Source organism: Myotis daubentonii, chromosome 6, assembly GCF_963259705.1.
Source record: "Myotis daubentonii chromosome 6, mMyoDau2.1, whole genome shotgun sequence".
Taxonomy (NCBI): Eukaryota; Metazoa; Chordata; class Mammalia; order Chiroptera; family Vespertilionidae; genus Myotis; species Myotis daubentonii.
The window spans coordinates 90,427,827-90,444,583 of record NC_081845.1 but is presented as its reverse complement, the minus strand read 5'-3'; the positions used below and the strand labels follow the sequence as shown (position 1 = coordinate 90,444,583).

The 16,757-nt window shown below is 41.2% G+C and overlaps 1 protein-coding gene across 4 annotated transcripts in view; it reads right to left on the bottom strand.

Moving 5' to 3' along the window:
* BTBD9 (BTB domain containing 9) overlaps nt 1–16,757 on the bottom strand; it is a 454,016-nt gene that overhangs the window by 143,532 nt on the left and 293,727 nt on the right. For all 4 annotated transcript variants that reach the window (XM_059701796.1, XM_059701798.1, XM_059701797.1 and 1 more), the window contains exon 7: nt 8,536–8,645. In XM_059701796.1, the coding sequence (XP_059557779.1) occupies nt 8,536–8,645 (110 nt within the window). The remainder of the gene's footprint in view (nt 1–8,535; nt 8,646–16,757) is intronic.

Sequence of the window (16,757 nt, the reverse complement as noted above, 5' to 3'; positions counted from 1 at the left end):
ACCAAGAATCCTAAATGATTATGGGAAATCACTGTCTAATCATCCGCCACCTCTCCCCCACGTAGGAACTGCAGCCCATTTTCATTTGAGATCATGAGTTCCTCAGAGTAGCAGGCAAACAAATATATTCTGTATGCATTATTGTGGGGTTCTTACTTTACCTACAGTTTTGTAGCACTCTTAAGATCTTGTGAGAAAATAATGCCTAATTTTCTCCAGAGGAAGAGTGAGAGGCTACGAATAACTGTAATTCCTACTTGAACCCCCCACCAGATGCAAGATGGTCCACTGGAAGGGGCACTGGCTTTGGAGTGAGTCAGAGATAAGTATGTCTTTCCACATGCTGACCATTTTGTATGATTCTCCCCTGACCCTCACTTTCTTCCTCTGTTTATGGACTGGCCCACTCATAACCCTATCATGATTAACACCCCCAACTCAGCTTAGGTGCCCCTGTTCCAGTGTTCCTATGGTTTCTCCATGCTGAAATCTCCCAGTAGATGATTTATTTTGCTATGTTCTCACCTTCTGTTTAAATGTCGTTCTCTCCCATTAGCTCATACGATTCTCCAAGGCAGAAACGACCTGTGTATTTTTCTATCCCCAGTACCTAAAATACACTTGGCAGCCTCTTAATAAATGTCTGCTTAATGCCAAGTAATTTACAGTAGATAAAGAAGTTAAGCTTCACTGACAATTAGAACCAGCCTTGATATCTGGTTAGAGAAACAGACTGGAAAGTCCAGCCTCTTGGTCTGGACCAGTCCAGCCTCAATAGTGCCATTTTAAGAAACTGTCTGCATGGAGGTCTTCAGGGCCGCTCTGCTACTCCAGCAAGCACCCTTCTACGCCACATTCTACCCCTTCAACCTCTGGTGAACTCCCGCAGGCCCAAATCTCTTGTTTCTGCTCCAGAGGACACAGCTTTAAACACAGCTGCAAAGCACAAAAGTCATATCCCCAATTCAACAGATTTCAAAAGCCCTTCACAGCATAGATTTCCAACTCTGTTTACTTTCCCAGGAACTTTACAGAATTCTAAACACACTGTTACAATTTTAAAATACTTTTAGATGACAGTAGCAACTACAGAACACCTATTTGTTTTCTGCCTCCAGCTTTTCCCAGGGGACCCAGTGGTGCCATTTTGTTGCTATGTAAATTAGCACTGTGTAATGCTCTGGATTGTTTACTTATTTCTTCAAGGCCCAGCTCAAAATACCATTCTTCACGAAGCGGGTATTTATTAAATATATGACAACTAAATATTTAGCCTTTCTCTGCACTCAGCTTGTGCCTGTGCCGGCTGCTCTCAGCTCCATGTATTTCCATGCCTGGCCACCATGCTTCTCCAGCTCCTCTCAATCAGAAGGCCTGTTTCCAGATGTCTGGAGCCCTTTCACAACCAGTTCTCTGTCTGTCAGCTTCCAGCTCCATTCCCTCCCTTGCTCTTGGAGGCTAAAGCTCTGAAAACAAGTTCCCAAGCTTGCCAGCTTGGTTTTTAGTGAAGTTCTGCCAATGGAAGAAACTGGTGTGAGACTGGGAGATGGGAGGAGGAAAGAAAACATTTCTGTGTGCTCTGGTGCACGGTAGGTAGCACAGTGTGGCTGATGAATATGGGCTCCGGTTCCTGTTGAGACAGCACAGTTCCATGGTGGCAGCAGTGACTGTTCCCAGGGCTTCAGCAACACAGAGTTCCTCTGCTTAGGCTGCCTATTTTGTTGCCCTACTCAATTACTAACAAGAACCTAGAACATAAAAGCCAATGGTCTTCATGGATGCATGCCGGCAGACACAGAGCTAACACCTAATGGTCTAACTCTGGTAGTGGAAGCTGCTTCTTGTTCGATGAAAGGGTTAAACAGCCCTGAATTTTGAGCCTAGAGCTCCATGCTCTATAGTTGCTATCTCTTAAGCAGAGGTAGAGCCAAGGATAAGGATGGAGAGGGACTTACGAGAGCTTATGTTTTCTAGAAGAACTGGGACACCTAAGAAGGGAAATGAGCTCCATGTAATGCTAAATAGCACAGTCTAATATCAGTGTGAAGTGCTTACTGCTCCCCCAAGTCTTACTAACTGTATATTCTCTATTCATCTACAAGACTCATAAGAAGAGCTATTTAAAAGGAAAAAAGAAATGCAAATGGCCCTTAAACATATGAAAAGATGTTCAATTTCTCTCATAAGAGAAATGCAGTTAAAAACTTCATGGAGATACAATTTTTCACCTATCAAACTGGCAAAAAAACCGAGGTTTGACAATATGTGCCACATACATTGCCAATGAGAATTTTAAAATGGTACAATCCTTATGGAGGTGAATTTGGAAATATCTAGCAAAATTATCCATGCATTTAACCTTTCATCATGTAATCTTCTTCTCAGGATCACAAAAATATATTAGCAAAAATAGAAAAAGACTTATGCACAAGGCAAAAGCACAATTTCTAGTAACAGAAGACTGAAAACAACCTAAATGGTTCATCAATATATAACTGGTTGAATAAACTACAGTGTATATACACTAATGAATACCATGCAGCTATAAAAAGGAATCAATAATATCTTCCTATATAACTAGTGCTAGGGTAAGTGTTAAATACAAAAAAGCAAGGTGAAGAAAGTATCTATAGCATATAGTATGCTACCAATATTGGGAGGATAAAAAATATAAACTATATTATTTCCCATTTTTAAAAACAGGACAACCCAAAAAACTAAAGGGAGAAAGAGATTACCTACAGGAGTAGAGGAGACAGGAATATAAGCTTAATTTCTCTAAATATAGCTTGTTTGTAAATTTGATTTAGAGAACATGTTTATCTCTATATATAAAAGGCTAATATGCAAAGTGTCCCTTCGGGAGTTCAACTGGGAGACCTGGAGTTCAATTGCTTGCTATGACATGTGCTGACCACCAGGGGCTGGTGCAGAATGAAGGAAGGTCCCGGCAGGCAGCAGGAGGCCCCGATTGGCCCTGATCGCCGACCAAGCCTAGGGACGCTACCCATACACAAATTTTGTGCACCAGGCCTCTAGTATTTCACATAGTTATAAGACAAAAAGTATTTTGAATGCAATCACTAAATAAGTGAAATGAAACAAATGAATCAAACTGTATACTGAAATAGTGTCATGATCGATCACACAGAGAATTATTTTAAGTGACTTCAAAACAGTAATTTTACTATACATCTCTAGTTAGATATACCCTAAAGGCCCAAAAAGTACTTGTAACTGCAAACATCTTAAACTAATTTCAGTAATCGTATGGTCCATGGTAGTATCAGTACTGTAATTCTGAGACTATTTGGTATGTACTGGGGACAAAGAAAATGAATTATTATGCTGTATCACTGATAACCAAGATTTTCAGTATGAAAAAAAGGATATGAAAGGTCAAAGGTGAAACAGTAACCATGTGTACTGAAGTTTAATTAGAAGTGTTAGCATGCACTCATGATATATTTTACATGTTAAGTAAATATATATGCACATATTTCTGAGTTCTGTCCATGGAAAAGGCCTAGAAATAAAGAACAACCCAATTGCAAGTACTTTGACTAAGGTTTCTAAATGTCATTTCCTACTTAAAGGAACCAGGGTTTCTTACAGAAAAGGCTGATTCCAGATCAGGGGCAGGAGACATACAAGGTGAACCTGGTACGTTCTTGCCTGCCAGAAATCAAGGAACTACTAAGGACTACTGAGGTTGTGTCAGAAAGACTGAAGAGCCAATCTGAAGAGGCTAAAAGATGAGGACAATTTGAATACCAATAATGAGTACAAGTGATCAAAAAATATTCAATTTGTTTAATCCCATAAACTCAAAATAATATGCACTCCCCTTCCAAAAGGAAAACCTCACAAAAAACCTCATTGATCAACTCTGGAGGATGCTAGGTAACCACCTCTTCACTTTGAGAACTGGTAAATAAAAGGAAGCATGTAATAGTTATCCTTTTCTTCCTGGGCAAATTGCATCTCAGAATTATCAAAAGAGTATTGAGAACATTTCTCTCTTCCTAGCTACTAAATGAAGGAATGACAGAATTAGCTGTAACTATTTTGCAGTTTTAAATAGTTGTGAATGAATATCCAAAAGAAACAACCAATGATTTTCTGTGTTTCTTGATAGACACATATACTACCACCTATAGGATATTCTTATAAAAATACAAAATAAAAATAAAACTTGAATCAGATTAAGCCTCTACCAAGTTACAAGAAACACGAGAGAGGAACATGTTGAATACTACCATGGGGATTTAATCACCAAAATGCAGGCTGTTATAAACTCTACAAGATAAAAACCTAGTTTCTTCAACAAATAAACAGGGGGGTGGGGGGGAGAGAGAGAGAGAGAGAGAGAGAGAGAGAGAGAGAGAGAGAGAGAGAGAGAGAGACTTGTAACAGCTATTTACTGAGTATGGATTTCATTGAATTCTGATTTAAACAGCCTGTAAAAACACACAGATTCACTCCAGAGTTTCACCTAACTAGGGACATTTGAACACTGAATATTAAATACTCATAAAGAATTAATGTTCAATTTGGGGATATATAATACTAGAGGCCCGGTGCATGAATTAGTGCATGGGTGGGGCCCCGCCGGCCAGGGGGATGGGATGCAGGAGGTTGGCTGGCCAGCCCCACCCCCATCGGGTGGGGGACCGATCGGGGTGGGGCCAGATGGGGGGAGGAGCCGAGGGTGGTTAGCCAGCTGGTCCCGCCCCCTGGTTAAAGTCCCGGTTGAGGGGACAACTTGCATATTAGCCTTTTATTGTATAGGATTATAATTATGGCTACAAAAAGGAGTCCTTACTTTTAGAGACACATTTTGAAATATTTATGGGTAAGATGAAAAAATGTCTGGGGATTGCCTTAAAAATTATCTGATGGGGAGGAAGTAGGCAGTGTATAAACTAAGTTGTCTGTGAGTTGATAGTTCTTTAAGCTGGGCGGTGAGTACTGGTCTACCTGAATAACTAATAGGGTATTCAAGAAGTGAATTTAAATATGAGACTAAATGCAAAGAAATTTTGGCAATGATTATGAAAAAGTGGAAGGACTTGGCACAGAAAGTATAGTGCCAAGGCAAAACAGACACATTCTTTGGGAGGCTGAATGCTTAGGAAATAGCAGTCATATCTATTCTAATATTCCTTCCACGCCTCACTAGTAAGACAGGTTCACGCTCCTATATACTACTAGAAGCCCATTACAGTGCACTGGTGAGGTCTCTCGGCCTGGCCTGCAGGAATTGGGCTGAAACCAGCTCTCCGACATCCCCTGAGGGGTCCCGGATTGCGAGAGGGCAGTTCTTGGGTGATGTAGCCCGGAATCAAGCTCCCTCCTCTCTGGTTCTGGGTGCACGTCTGCCCCCTGGTGGTCAGTGCACGTCATAGCTACCGGTCAGAATGTCGAACGGTTGGCCGGTTGCTTAGGCTTTTATATATATAGACTAGAGGCCTGGTGCATGACATCTCCTGCCACTGCTGTTGCACTCGCCAGCCACGAGCCTGGCTTGGAGCTGAGCAGTGCTCCCCCTGTGGGAGCACACTGACCACCAGAGGCCTGCTCCTGCATTGAGCATCTGCCCCCTGGTGGTCAGGGCGCATCATAGCGACCCATCGTTCCGCCGTTCGGTCAATTTGCATATTAGCCTTTTATTGTATAGGAGGATAATCCTAATGAAAAGGAGACAGTCATCACAGGCTGACTCCTAGGCAAGAATACCTCCCAGCATGGTCCAGAAGCAGCCACCACATGAAGGAGAGGATGAGGTGGGGGCATGCTGTGAGGGGGTCTGACACTCAGATCTGGTCAGTGTGGTTAAAGCTCCCATGGATACATGAGCCCACACAGCTCCCAAGCTTCCCCATGAATCTGTACAAGTGTGGCAGCGTGCAGAATGACATGCTGTCAACAAAAATGGGACAGAAACCCTTTGGTAGGAGAAAACTAAAATCTTATGGAGCTAATGTTTATTTTTATTTATGTTTTTCCTGGAATCATCATACATGTTAAGTAATAACATTAAAGTTTGATTTAAAAAAATACAAACATTTTAAAAGTAATTTTAAGGCGTATAAGGAGAGTACTACTCTAATTAGAGTAGCCTATTCTATAAAACAACGACCATGAGCTGTGAAAGAAGTTCTGAATCTTGAAACATCAAAGTAGGGTTTGATACCCTATTCATGAAGACATTATTTTAGTTTTGCTCTTTTTCCCTCATGAGAACCTGGAGTTTGTATCAGTGGTTCTCGAGGTTGGAGTGCACATTTCACAGGATATGGGAAGGAATAAGCGGTTGTCAGCTATAATTTAAAAGTAACTCTGGGTGGTTCTGACATTCACTTTGTCCCCTTTACAGGGCCACTCCTTTCTCCCAGCCCCCAGTAGAGTGGCTGATGAAACCTGTTGCTGCCGAAATTTACCTGAAGTTATCACATGGAAGGCTGGCAATTACTATTTCAAACACCCCTTTCAACTAAGCAGAGCTACATGTCAGACAGGTACACCCTCAGGACTCACACACCTCCCTGTCTGCACGGGGCAGCTGTGAGCTATGAAGATAGCAGGAGGAGGCCCAGAGGGGATGCCATTGCAGGCCACCTGCCCATATGTGCACCACACCCCTGCCCACCTGCACCACTGCTCCATCTGGCTGAGGGGGGGATGACAGGCAGATGACTGCAGTGTTCTCTGCAGTCAGACTTGTGAGCACCACAGAAAGGGCTCGACGAAAAGTGTTTGACCAGACACCAAAAACACTTCTTGCATCTCTGTAGTCTTCTCTCACCCCTGACACACCTGAGACTATCATGGCTTCAGACTATGCTGACGACTTCAGTGTAGACAAAACACAGACCAAGAACAGCAACCCTTACTACAAGTAATCCTGAGTTTAATTCCTGTAACAGCCTCTCATGCCAGATCAGCCCGCTTCTTCGATAATTACAGTGTCCACAAACCTGTTCTTTTTCCAATAAAAATGGGGTCCTTTTTAAAGTAGGTGGCACCTTCTATGCAGCACATTCAAAACTGCAGTGCACTGGGTGGAAATGAGGAGACAAATGCTACACATCTTAAGACTATGAAGGTGGTCTTGTTTCTAAGATTCTTCCCAGGGAGGACTGCCATAACCACACACAGTGAGGTCTGAAGTCCATGAAAGAACCTGGAGAGGACCTGAACCCTCCCTATAGCCCCATCACCAATATTCCACACAGCCCACAAAATTAAAAACCTTGATAACATTAGGTAAGGCTTCAGCACTGTTAGTTTTCAAATTTCTTAAAAGTTACAAAAATTATTAATATTTATATTAAAAATCATATCCATAACAAATTTAAAACCAAATTATTTATTTTAGTTGAGTTCTAAAAGTTTTCTATGTGTTGGGATAATTTCTACTCCTACTGTTTTATTAATGCTACTCTCCTATATTTCCATGATAAAGGATTACATTTAGGGCACAGCAGGTGTTAGGAAAATGTAGATGGATGACCAAAGAACTAGAAAGCATTTGCAGGTTACACTTGTCTTTCCCATCCAGTCACTGACATGATTTTAGGATCTCTGTCACTATGCTGTGTCCCAGCATGGACAGGACTTGAGAAGGGGGGGAGAAGTGAGTCCTTTGTGAAGGCAAAAACTTCTACTTTGCAGGGACATCTCATCCCCCTCTTGAACCCCCAGCATGCATGTTCCATGAGGCTACGGTAAAGGCACAGATTTAAGAATCTAATTAGTCAAACCATGATCCTGGTGAGAGCTGAGTAAAAACCTGTAGGCCTGGGAAAAAGGAACAAAAAGGAAAAGCTACTCGTGACATCTAGAATGCCAAGACCTGGTGGGACTGTACACAATGCCAGACCATACAGTACCTAAAACAAATACAACACACAACAGAAAGCAACCAAACAAATAACCAAAGTTTAAAATATAACTTTTGGAAAGATCAATCAGGAAATACTTCCCACAAGGTAACCTGTCTTTCACAATGACAATTCAGTTACTCTGGTCTTATTCAAATCCATAACAAATTTAAAACCACTTTCTTAAGGTGAACTTGGCTAAACAGGGCAAATATGGACTGAAAAGAACATACATTCATACCGAATCAAAGCCAAAAATACGTGCATAGCCTTGGAAAGTATGAGCACTAGATCACTGTTATACAGACCTCCTCCTTGATCTTACTACCATTAAGTACAGAAAAGCCTTCGGTATGAAAGGCTTTGCCTGGCTGTCATAAGCATTCCCCACATAGCAAATCTGAACGAATCACTAGAACATTTTCAATTCTTAACTACTAGAAAAATACTGATATTCTTTTAAGTTTACTAGTATTATTTTGACTTCTTCTAAAAATATAACCCCTCCCCTGTGTCACTCAGCCTTAAGGCATTCAAACCAACCAAATTTCTTAGTCAAAGCTGATTAAGAGATGAGGCAAGGGAATAAAAGAAATACTTGAAAATAAAATATCTAAGCAGATGTACAAAATGTAGCTGTAATACTTACCTATCAGGCCCTTCTCGAGAGTGAAGGTTTGGTTTGTAAACATGCATTCAAAAGCCACAATGTGAAAAATCTTGTTCACTGTGTTGTGAGTCCCAACTATTCGAATATATCTGGGGGTGAAAAGAAAAGAAAGTTTGTTGAAGAAAATGAGCTTCCGTCACAACCAATCCAAAAATAACAGAGTAAGACATATTACATAAACATACAGTGTACCAGGGCCTGGACTAAAGGAGATTTTGAACTTGACTTCAGACCCTGTACCTGCTCCTTAGGGCAGGCTCCAACTGAGCCTTAGAAGAATTACAACAAAATTAGGAAGATAGCACTTTCCAGAGAATTAAGCAGGACTTAAGATTTGATTTAACTAGAAAATCAAATCATGTACTATTCAGCTCAAATCCTGAACGTCAGTACAACTATACATCCATGAGACATTTACGCTGGAGAATAACAAACTGCTTCTATCTCTGTCTGTGGTTAGGAATGTGCCCGTACACAGGTGCACAAACACATAGAAAATCAAACACTTTCAAATTCAATGAAAGTTTTCATCCATTGGAGACAAATACATGAAATCAATATTGTTTTCTTGCTTAAAAGAAATATCCACAGAACCACTGGAAAACACTCACAGTTTCTTGTATTTTAGTACAGCTCCCAAATCGTTGTTGGGAAGTTACCCCCCCCCCCAACCCCCGCCTTTACTGCTGGGAAGCCTTCTCCTGACCAGAGGAAGTGATCCGCAGAGGTGACCCAGCCTGCTCTGCACCTCCCTCTGGCCCACAGGGATCTGGCATCTGCACACAGTGCAGAGTTTCACAGGGCAGGTCTTGAGCATCTTGGCCTGTTCCCCCTCTGTAGCTCCCTGGAGGCTTCACCTCCAACAAACAAGCATTAACCTTGGAGTGACTTGCTCCTTTCAATCTCCAAAGGGACCTGACAGTTCACAGGTTAATGAACAGACACTCTCATTCTTCTGAGTGCCACAGGGGGAATGTACCACATTCTTACTGGAATTCAAAGGAAGAACCAGGAAAAATAACTAGATTAACTGATGACACTCTCCCAAATTATGAACTATCCACTCTGTAGGACAGGGCATATTAAACGCACAGATTTCAATTAGGAGATGACAGACCAGGGCAGGGTTCAGCAAGATCCTCTCTCCACTGTGTAAAGCAACCTTCAACTTAGATGATACAATTTTACTTCTGAGTTAATCGCTGTTCACTAATTCGGTAATTTCCTTATATTGCTCATCACTCCAAGTTAACTGTGTAACATAAATGCCAATTTTAAAAATTCTCATTAAGGAGACTAGATTTGGGGGTTTTACATCATGGGCTATTTTCCCTCCTGTTTCTTCAAGCCTGAATCTCACAGCGTTCCCTGTGCACCTCATTTAGCCATCTGTTACTTGACACGAGCTGGTCACTCATCTTCATAACCAATAGAAATGCCATCTCCTGAACTGGGCTGTTCAGTATGCCCACAGCCATTGCGGGAGACACTGTGCTTCCCGTGTGGAGCGCCAGGGCAACTGGTCCGTCACCAGAGCCCTCTGGTGAAGCAAAAAGCTGGTCCTGATCTATTTTCTTTGGCCCTCAAGGCAGACAGAAGGTGCTAAATTCCCTGGGTTTGGGTGCGTTCCTTTAAAAGAGATTCTAGATGGTGTGGATAGAACAGATTGCATTGTTCTTTACTATTAGCAGTGATACTGGGCTTTCTGGAAGAGAAGGGGTGTGTTAAGGCTGGCACCTGGGCCTGAATCTAATTTTGTCCATTTCCTTAAAGCCACAGAAACACAACCAGCATAGCATTTTCAGCTGCTCGTGGTCGTGACAGTCTGAGTGCTGCTATCTGCAGCGTGGAGGGGGATGGAGGGGATGTGGTTTGGTGCAATTTGATCAGACCACTCTCTTGCTCCCTAGGTCGAGCCTCCACCAGAGGAGAGACAGCTCTCCTAATACTGCGCAAGGCAGAGGAGCCTGACAGCAACGAACAGGGCCTTTCCCCTTGGCAGTTCTCAAGGTTAACAGTCCCACTGACAAGGGGATGCGGTAGTGATCCCCCTCCCTCTCCCTCTTTTTAAAACATGATATGGAAACAAGTTCTCCAAGTTTAGGTAATAGTCATTTCCCAAAATTTACCCTGGTGCAAATGTCAGGAATTGGAGAAAATATGCAACCTTCCTTTCCCTCGTTCCCTAATTATAAGAAACTGAAAATAAAAAATTGTACTGGAATAAATTTCACAGCCTTAATGAAAGTGTTTGTGATAACAAACAAGATAATACTTATGGCTGGAAAAGCACGAGAGATGCCTCCAGATAAAAAGTTCTATATAAATGAAGATAATGTTATCTCTGCTGCACAATCCTGAGGTCAAATTAGCAATTCACCACTGTATACTTCCTGATTAGCCTGTTCTATGTAATGCTCATAACAAGTTTAATTATTCTAGTTCTACAATACTTTGTAAGTTTCCAAAAAATTATAGCATAATTTACAAAAACGGCATAAAGTCCCTATTCAAATACACATTTTAAAAAATGGTAACAAAGTCAAGAAACCATGCTCCTTTTCTCCAGCAAGGAGCTGCTGGCATAGGACTCTGTCCTTCACTGAAGAAGATCTCAACTAGAACTAGCAAATAAGCTTCAACTCATCCCCCAACTTCGCAACCGGCAAGGTGGCCTGCAGCTCTACATTGCAAACTTCGAGGTCCTGTGCAGCTCAAGTGGAGGGGGCTCCTGATCCATGAGCAGTGTCTCCAGGGGGAGGGAGGTGGCACAGATTTTCTTAATGGGACTCACAATGGAGCCTCCCGAGGCAGAAGGGAAGTTATTACCTGAGATATTGAAAAGCCAAGGGATGGGGATGGGAAAGAGTCCTCTCTCACTTTTTTATTTTTCTTGAAAAACAAAGCAAAACTTGCTCTGGTTCATAACACTTAAACCAGAGAAGTAACTACCATATTTTTTTCTGTCACAAATTTTTGAATAAGAGGCAAAGTTAAAGATTAATTTTTTTCCTTTCAACACCATCTCTCCAATGCACAGTCAGACTCTGATTTAACCTCGTAATCGGGGCAGTGACAGCTCGTGACTTCATCTGTGTTCAGAGAGAGCGCTGCTGAAAAATCTAACAGCTGCCCTTTGTTCTCGCCAGGTCCTCAACAGATCAGACAGTTGAAGATAATTAAACCTGCAACAGTGCTCAGGAAGGCAGATATGCAACAGATTGGCCATTTCTTGTGAGGATGAATGCTGTCCACATGATCCCTGGTGTAACAGTCTGTTTCCAAAATTCTCCTCCCTTCCCTATGTTAGTTGTCTTCTAGTTACTGACAAAGACTGGGTCCTGAACATAGTTCAGAAAAGTGTGTTTCAATGCAGAAGTTTCTAGGAGCTGTAAGAGTGTGGGTGAAAGCAGGTTCTGTCTTTTTTAATCAAAGGAAATCTAACACCTCCAAGGTTGCCACTCTAAAGTTGAAAGGCACTATGGAGTTTTGAAGAATGTGCTTTAGAGTCTAACAGAGCCAGGTTTGTGGCCCAGCCCCATCATTTAATTCGCTGTGTCACTTTGGGGGAAATGCTTTAAACCTTTTTAAGCTTTCGTTTCCCTATAAAGTGAGGTCGGTAACAGAGACCTTATAGGATATTTAAATGAGGTAAGCATGTAACATGTCTAATTCAGGGCTTGCAGAGTAAGATATCTTTAAATAGAAATTTAAAGAGTAGATCATTGGGTACAGAAGGTCTTTGTTTGAACTTTGAGAAAACTGGTTGTCTGGGCAAGAATTCTTAACTGTGGCTGCTAAAATGGTGCATCTGTAAGGAGGCAGGCCCAGGGGCAGACTTCAAGAACACAGGCAGGGTCTTGTCCTTGCTCTAGGGCCGTGGCCGGCAAACTGCAGCTCACGAGCCACATGCTGCTCTTTGGCCCCTTGAGTGTGGCTCTTCCACAAAATACCACAAAATACCATATGCGGGTGCGCACATACAGTGCGATTGAAACTTCGTGGCCCACGCGCAGAAGTCGGTATTTTGTGGAAGAGCCACACTCAAGAGACTAAAGAGCCGCATGTGGCTCGCGAGCCACAGTTTGCCAAGCTGCAGTTTGCTGACCACTGCTCTAGGGCATAACAGCGAAGGCACTGAGGGCCACAGTAAGAAGATGACCTGACTCTACTGTATTTACCACTTCAAGGCCCTAATCCTTAGAAAAGCCTATTTACAATACCCTTGACCTGACTCAGCTATGCATGAGGAGGCAAGGCAAGAATCCTCTGCCCATATTTGGTCCAGCAACCCACACCCACAGAAGAGTTTCCTGTTTGTGGGAACCCTAGAAGTTTAACCCCTAGAGTGCCGGGGAGCACGATCGCGCTCCTCCTGCAGTGTCACTATTAGAAGCTAGTAGTTCACTCTTTATTGACAGCTGGCACCTAAGTGCAGAAAACAAATGTAGTAAAGGTTTCCTTAAGTTTTTGAATATGTAACTTCATTTACTTGCGATTAATAATTTTTTTCTTAAACTGCTGTAAAATCAGCAAAAATGCCTTGGCAATTTTAGCATAGTTCCTAGGATATTGGTTGGCACTCAAAGGGTTAAGGAAAACAGGATTTCCTAACAGTGGGCATCATAATACTGTGGCCTACAGGCATTTGCTTTGGAGGTTTTACTGTATTCCCTGCTTGCTCTGGGAAGGTACAAATTCCTATTCTTAGCCTATCTTTCCATCATTTCTTATCAGGATGCTACCAGGTTTAATTTCTAAGTCACAAACATTACAACTTTAACATCCTAAAGAAAACAGAAACAAACAGCAACTTGTACATTCCTACTTTAAACCCTTGATATTTATTCTCTCGTCTTTGATTCTGGTGGAGCACAAGCCTATGTGTAGCAGTTTCTACAACAAGATCAAATTGAATTCCGTAAGAAATATTTAAATGAGCTCTCATGGGATCAACTAAAGCCAAAATCCATCAGAATTCTATTCTTTGGTAAACAAAGTTTTATTCTCAAAGTGAACTTCATATTCTTGGGTTAAACAAAGACTCTTGAGAAAACTAGAGTTAGCCTAAGACTCGTGCATGAGAAGGGATGCCTAACATTTTGGCTCTCTCTCTGAGGTGGCCACAGAGAACTCTAGGAAGAAAAACTGTTCTTAGCTGTGGCCAGATGCAGTGACGCAACAAAAACTTTAGCTATAGCATTTACTAGGGAGTTGGGGCCATGTGGGATTTGGATTCATCATTTCTAAAATTTCCATTGGACTTTTCTTCTCAAGGACATACTAAGAATGTACATAAATAATTCTCTAACCCAAAAGCAGGTAATATCTGTGGATTTCCCCAGTATGAAATTTTCTTCTAGTTCTGGGTACAATGTTAGTGCTCTTATAATCAAACCACACTGGAGGGGAAGTGAATTCAGGTCTTGTTGCTAAGGCAGCGAGTGGAAAACAGTTTACTGCCAGAATGACAAAAAGCTTCTAGAAAAAGCATGTTGCAACAGAAAAGATTTGTTACTCTTAGAGAGCCTTCCCTCTGGCTGATCTGTGGAGCTATAGATTCTCCTCTACTGACTTCAGCAAAGGCCCCAGCAGCGCTTGCTTATTTGGGAGAGGAAGAATTATTGAAAGGCTAACACTGCGGCCCGGCCCGAGTGAGCCTAAGCAGAGGCTACTGTCTCAGGGAGCAGTCCTGACCGTGGGACCGCTAGCCCTGCAGAGGGAGCGATCACCTTCCACCACCTCTGCTATTCAACCTGAAGGGCAAATCAAATGAGAAGTCATCTTGTGTTTCAGAGAAAACTGATGCTATGCAGAATCAAGTATGCAGAGGGGTAAGATGGGCAAATAATTACTAACACATCAGAACCCAGTGTTTCCATAATAGATAGTCATTTCAACTTTAGAGATAAATATTTAAGTGCTGTTTTTTATTTGGAGGAAATAAATGAATTTTTAACAGTAGTAGGCTTTTTTCCCACCTCCAAGTACATAGAACCTAAAACCTGCCATAAAAATATGCCTTAAACTTATGAAATTATATTTGGAGTTAATATCACAAAAGGATGTAATTATAATATTTACATAAATCATATGAAAATGATATAATATGTAAAATTTATGTAATTCATTCAAATTCTCTGCTTATATATTTAACCTGTAGGTATATTGGGTAAGTCTGCTTTTAATCAAGATTTAATAAACACCTATAAGGTATAAGAAATTGTGTTAATCACTGTGAGGAATGGACCCAAAAGATAGAGGACATAAACCTACATTTAGAGAAGTTTACAATGCAGTTTAGAAGGAAAGACTAAAATACCTTGCTATAGTGATGAGAAAGACAAAAGAGCTCTTACCTATTCACACATGGAGTCTAACCTTAAAACACCTCATTTAGCAACATGAACTTTAAAAGCCCTCCCTGTGTGGAGGGACCTAGAGATGATTATGCTAAGTGAAATAAGCCAGTCAGAGAAAGACAAATATTACATGATCTTATCTATATGTGGAATCTAATGATCGCAATAAACTGATGAATAAAATTGAACCAGAGGCATGGGAATATGGAACAGACTGATGAATCTAAGACAGAAAGGGGGCGGGAAGGAGGGTGTGAGGAAAGATTAGCCAAAGAACTTATATGCATACTTGCATTGCCCATGAACACAGACATAGGGTGGTGAAGGCCTGGGGTAGAGTGGGAACTGGGTGTTGGGAGGCAAGGGAGAAATAAAGGGTGGAGGGCGCATCTGTATACTTTCAACAATAAAGATGTTAAAAAATATAAAAAAGCCCTCCCTATAAACTATTCTTGCTTCAAAGACCAAACCAAAACAAACGTGGCTAAAAGAGAAATACCGTCCCCCACACACAAATGATCACCGACTCAGCCAGCAAATATTAAATGTTAACTGAGCACTTACTATGTGCCAGCTACTGTTGCTGGATGTTAGGATATGGGATTGAATAATACAGAGAAAATCTCTTCCCTATGATATTTACCTTTCAGGTCAAGAAATGACAACAAATTGAAAAGCAAATAACTACCCAGTGGATGGTAGGCGATCTGTTTAGCACAGAACTTTATAGACCATCTTGCTAAATTGGAAAGATAAGCAGTTATGAAACTTCTCTCTGCAGGAATAAAAGAGGGTCAAATGGGAGTGCACATCTAGCTGCCTGAGAACGTGGACACAGTGTAAATGAGTCTGAGGTGTAGACACAGTGCACCTATTAGAGATATTTAACAGGATATAGGCAAAAAGCTAATTAAGTAGGCTTCTTAGGATCTGGGAAGAGGAACTCATTTGAATTTCATGGAAAGAAATATTTATTTAATGGTTTAGTTTTCTTTTTATCTTTGCTTTTTCTCAGATTGTAATTTTCAAGGGATTATAGAGAGACAAAATGGTAAGTGGAAGATATAAAATAAAAAATGAATAGTAGAGAGAGGGATGGAGAGAAGGACAGAAAAAGAGGTGCGATAAAGGTAGGGGTGGAGGGGAGAGAGGGAGAGAGGGAGAGGGAGAGGGAGAGGGAGAGGGAGAGGGAGAGGGAGAGGGAGAGGGAGAGAGAGAGAGAGAGAGAGAGAGAGGGCGCGCGTGCGCATGGATATGAATAACCCAATCCCTTCCCTATCTCTGTTATGTGCTAATGTGAACAAATCGCCATGTGGGAATACTGTTAACCAATTTTATTACTCAATAAAACATTTTAACTCAACACAAAGTATATTTTAAGAAATAGAACTAAATTACCAAAAGTTCAACATTTGCATTTTTTCATTAACTTTTCCCCTAGCCTTAGATGCTAGGGGAGGGAGAAAAAATTTCACTAGTTTTATCTCTAAAATGGCTGCATTATCTATTTCAGTATATTCAATAAGCTGTGCATTTCCACAAATGTAGACAAATAAGCCTAATGGAATTGTGCACTAGAGAAAAAGCAGAAGAAAATTAAATTAGTTAGTTTTCCTTTGAATCTGTAAGAACTCATTTGTTGAATATGACCTATAACAAGCCTGCCTTAGGAACATGATGGGTAAGGAAAGTTTCTCTCTTTCTTTTTTTTTTTAACCTAATATTAGGGTAGATATATGGTATTTATTTATTGTAACAAAAATTTAAGAACTTGGAGTAAAAGATTAAACAGAGAAGAAAGGCAAACAGAAGGAGAAAAAATTTGCCTCTTTTCAAAGA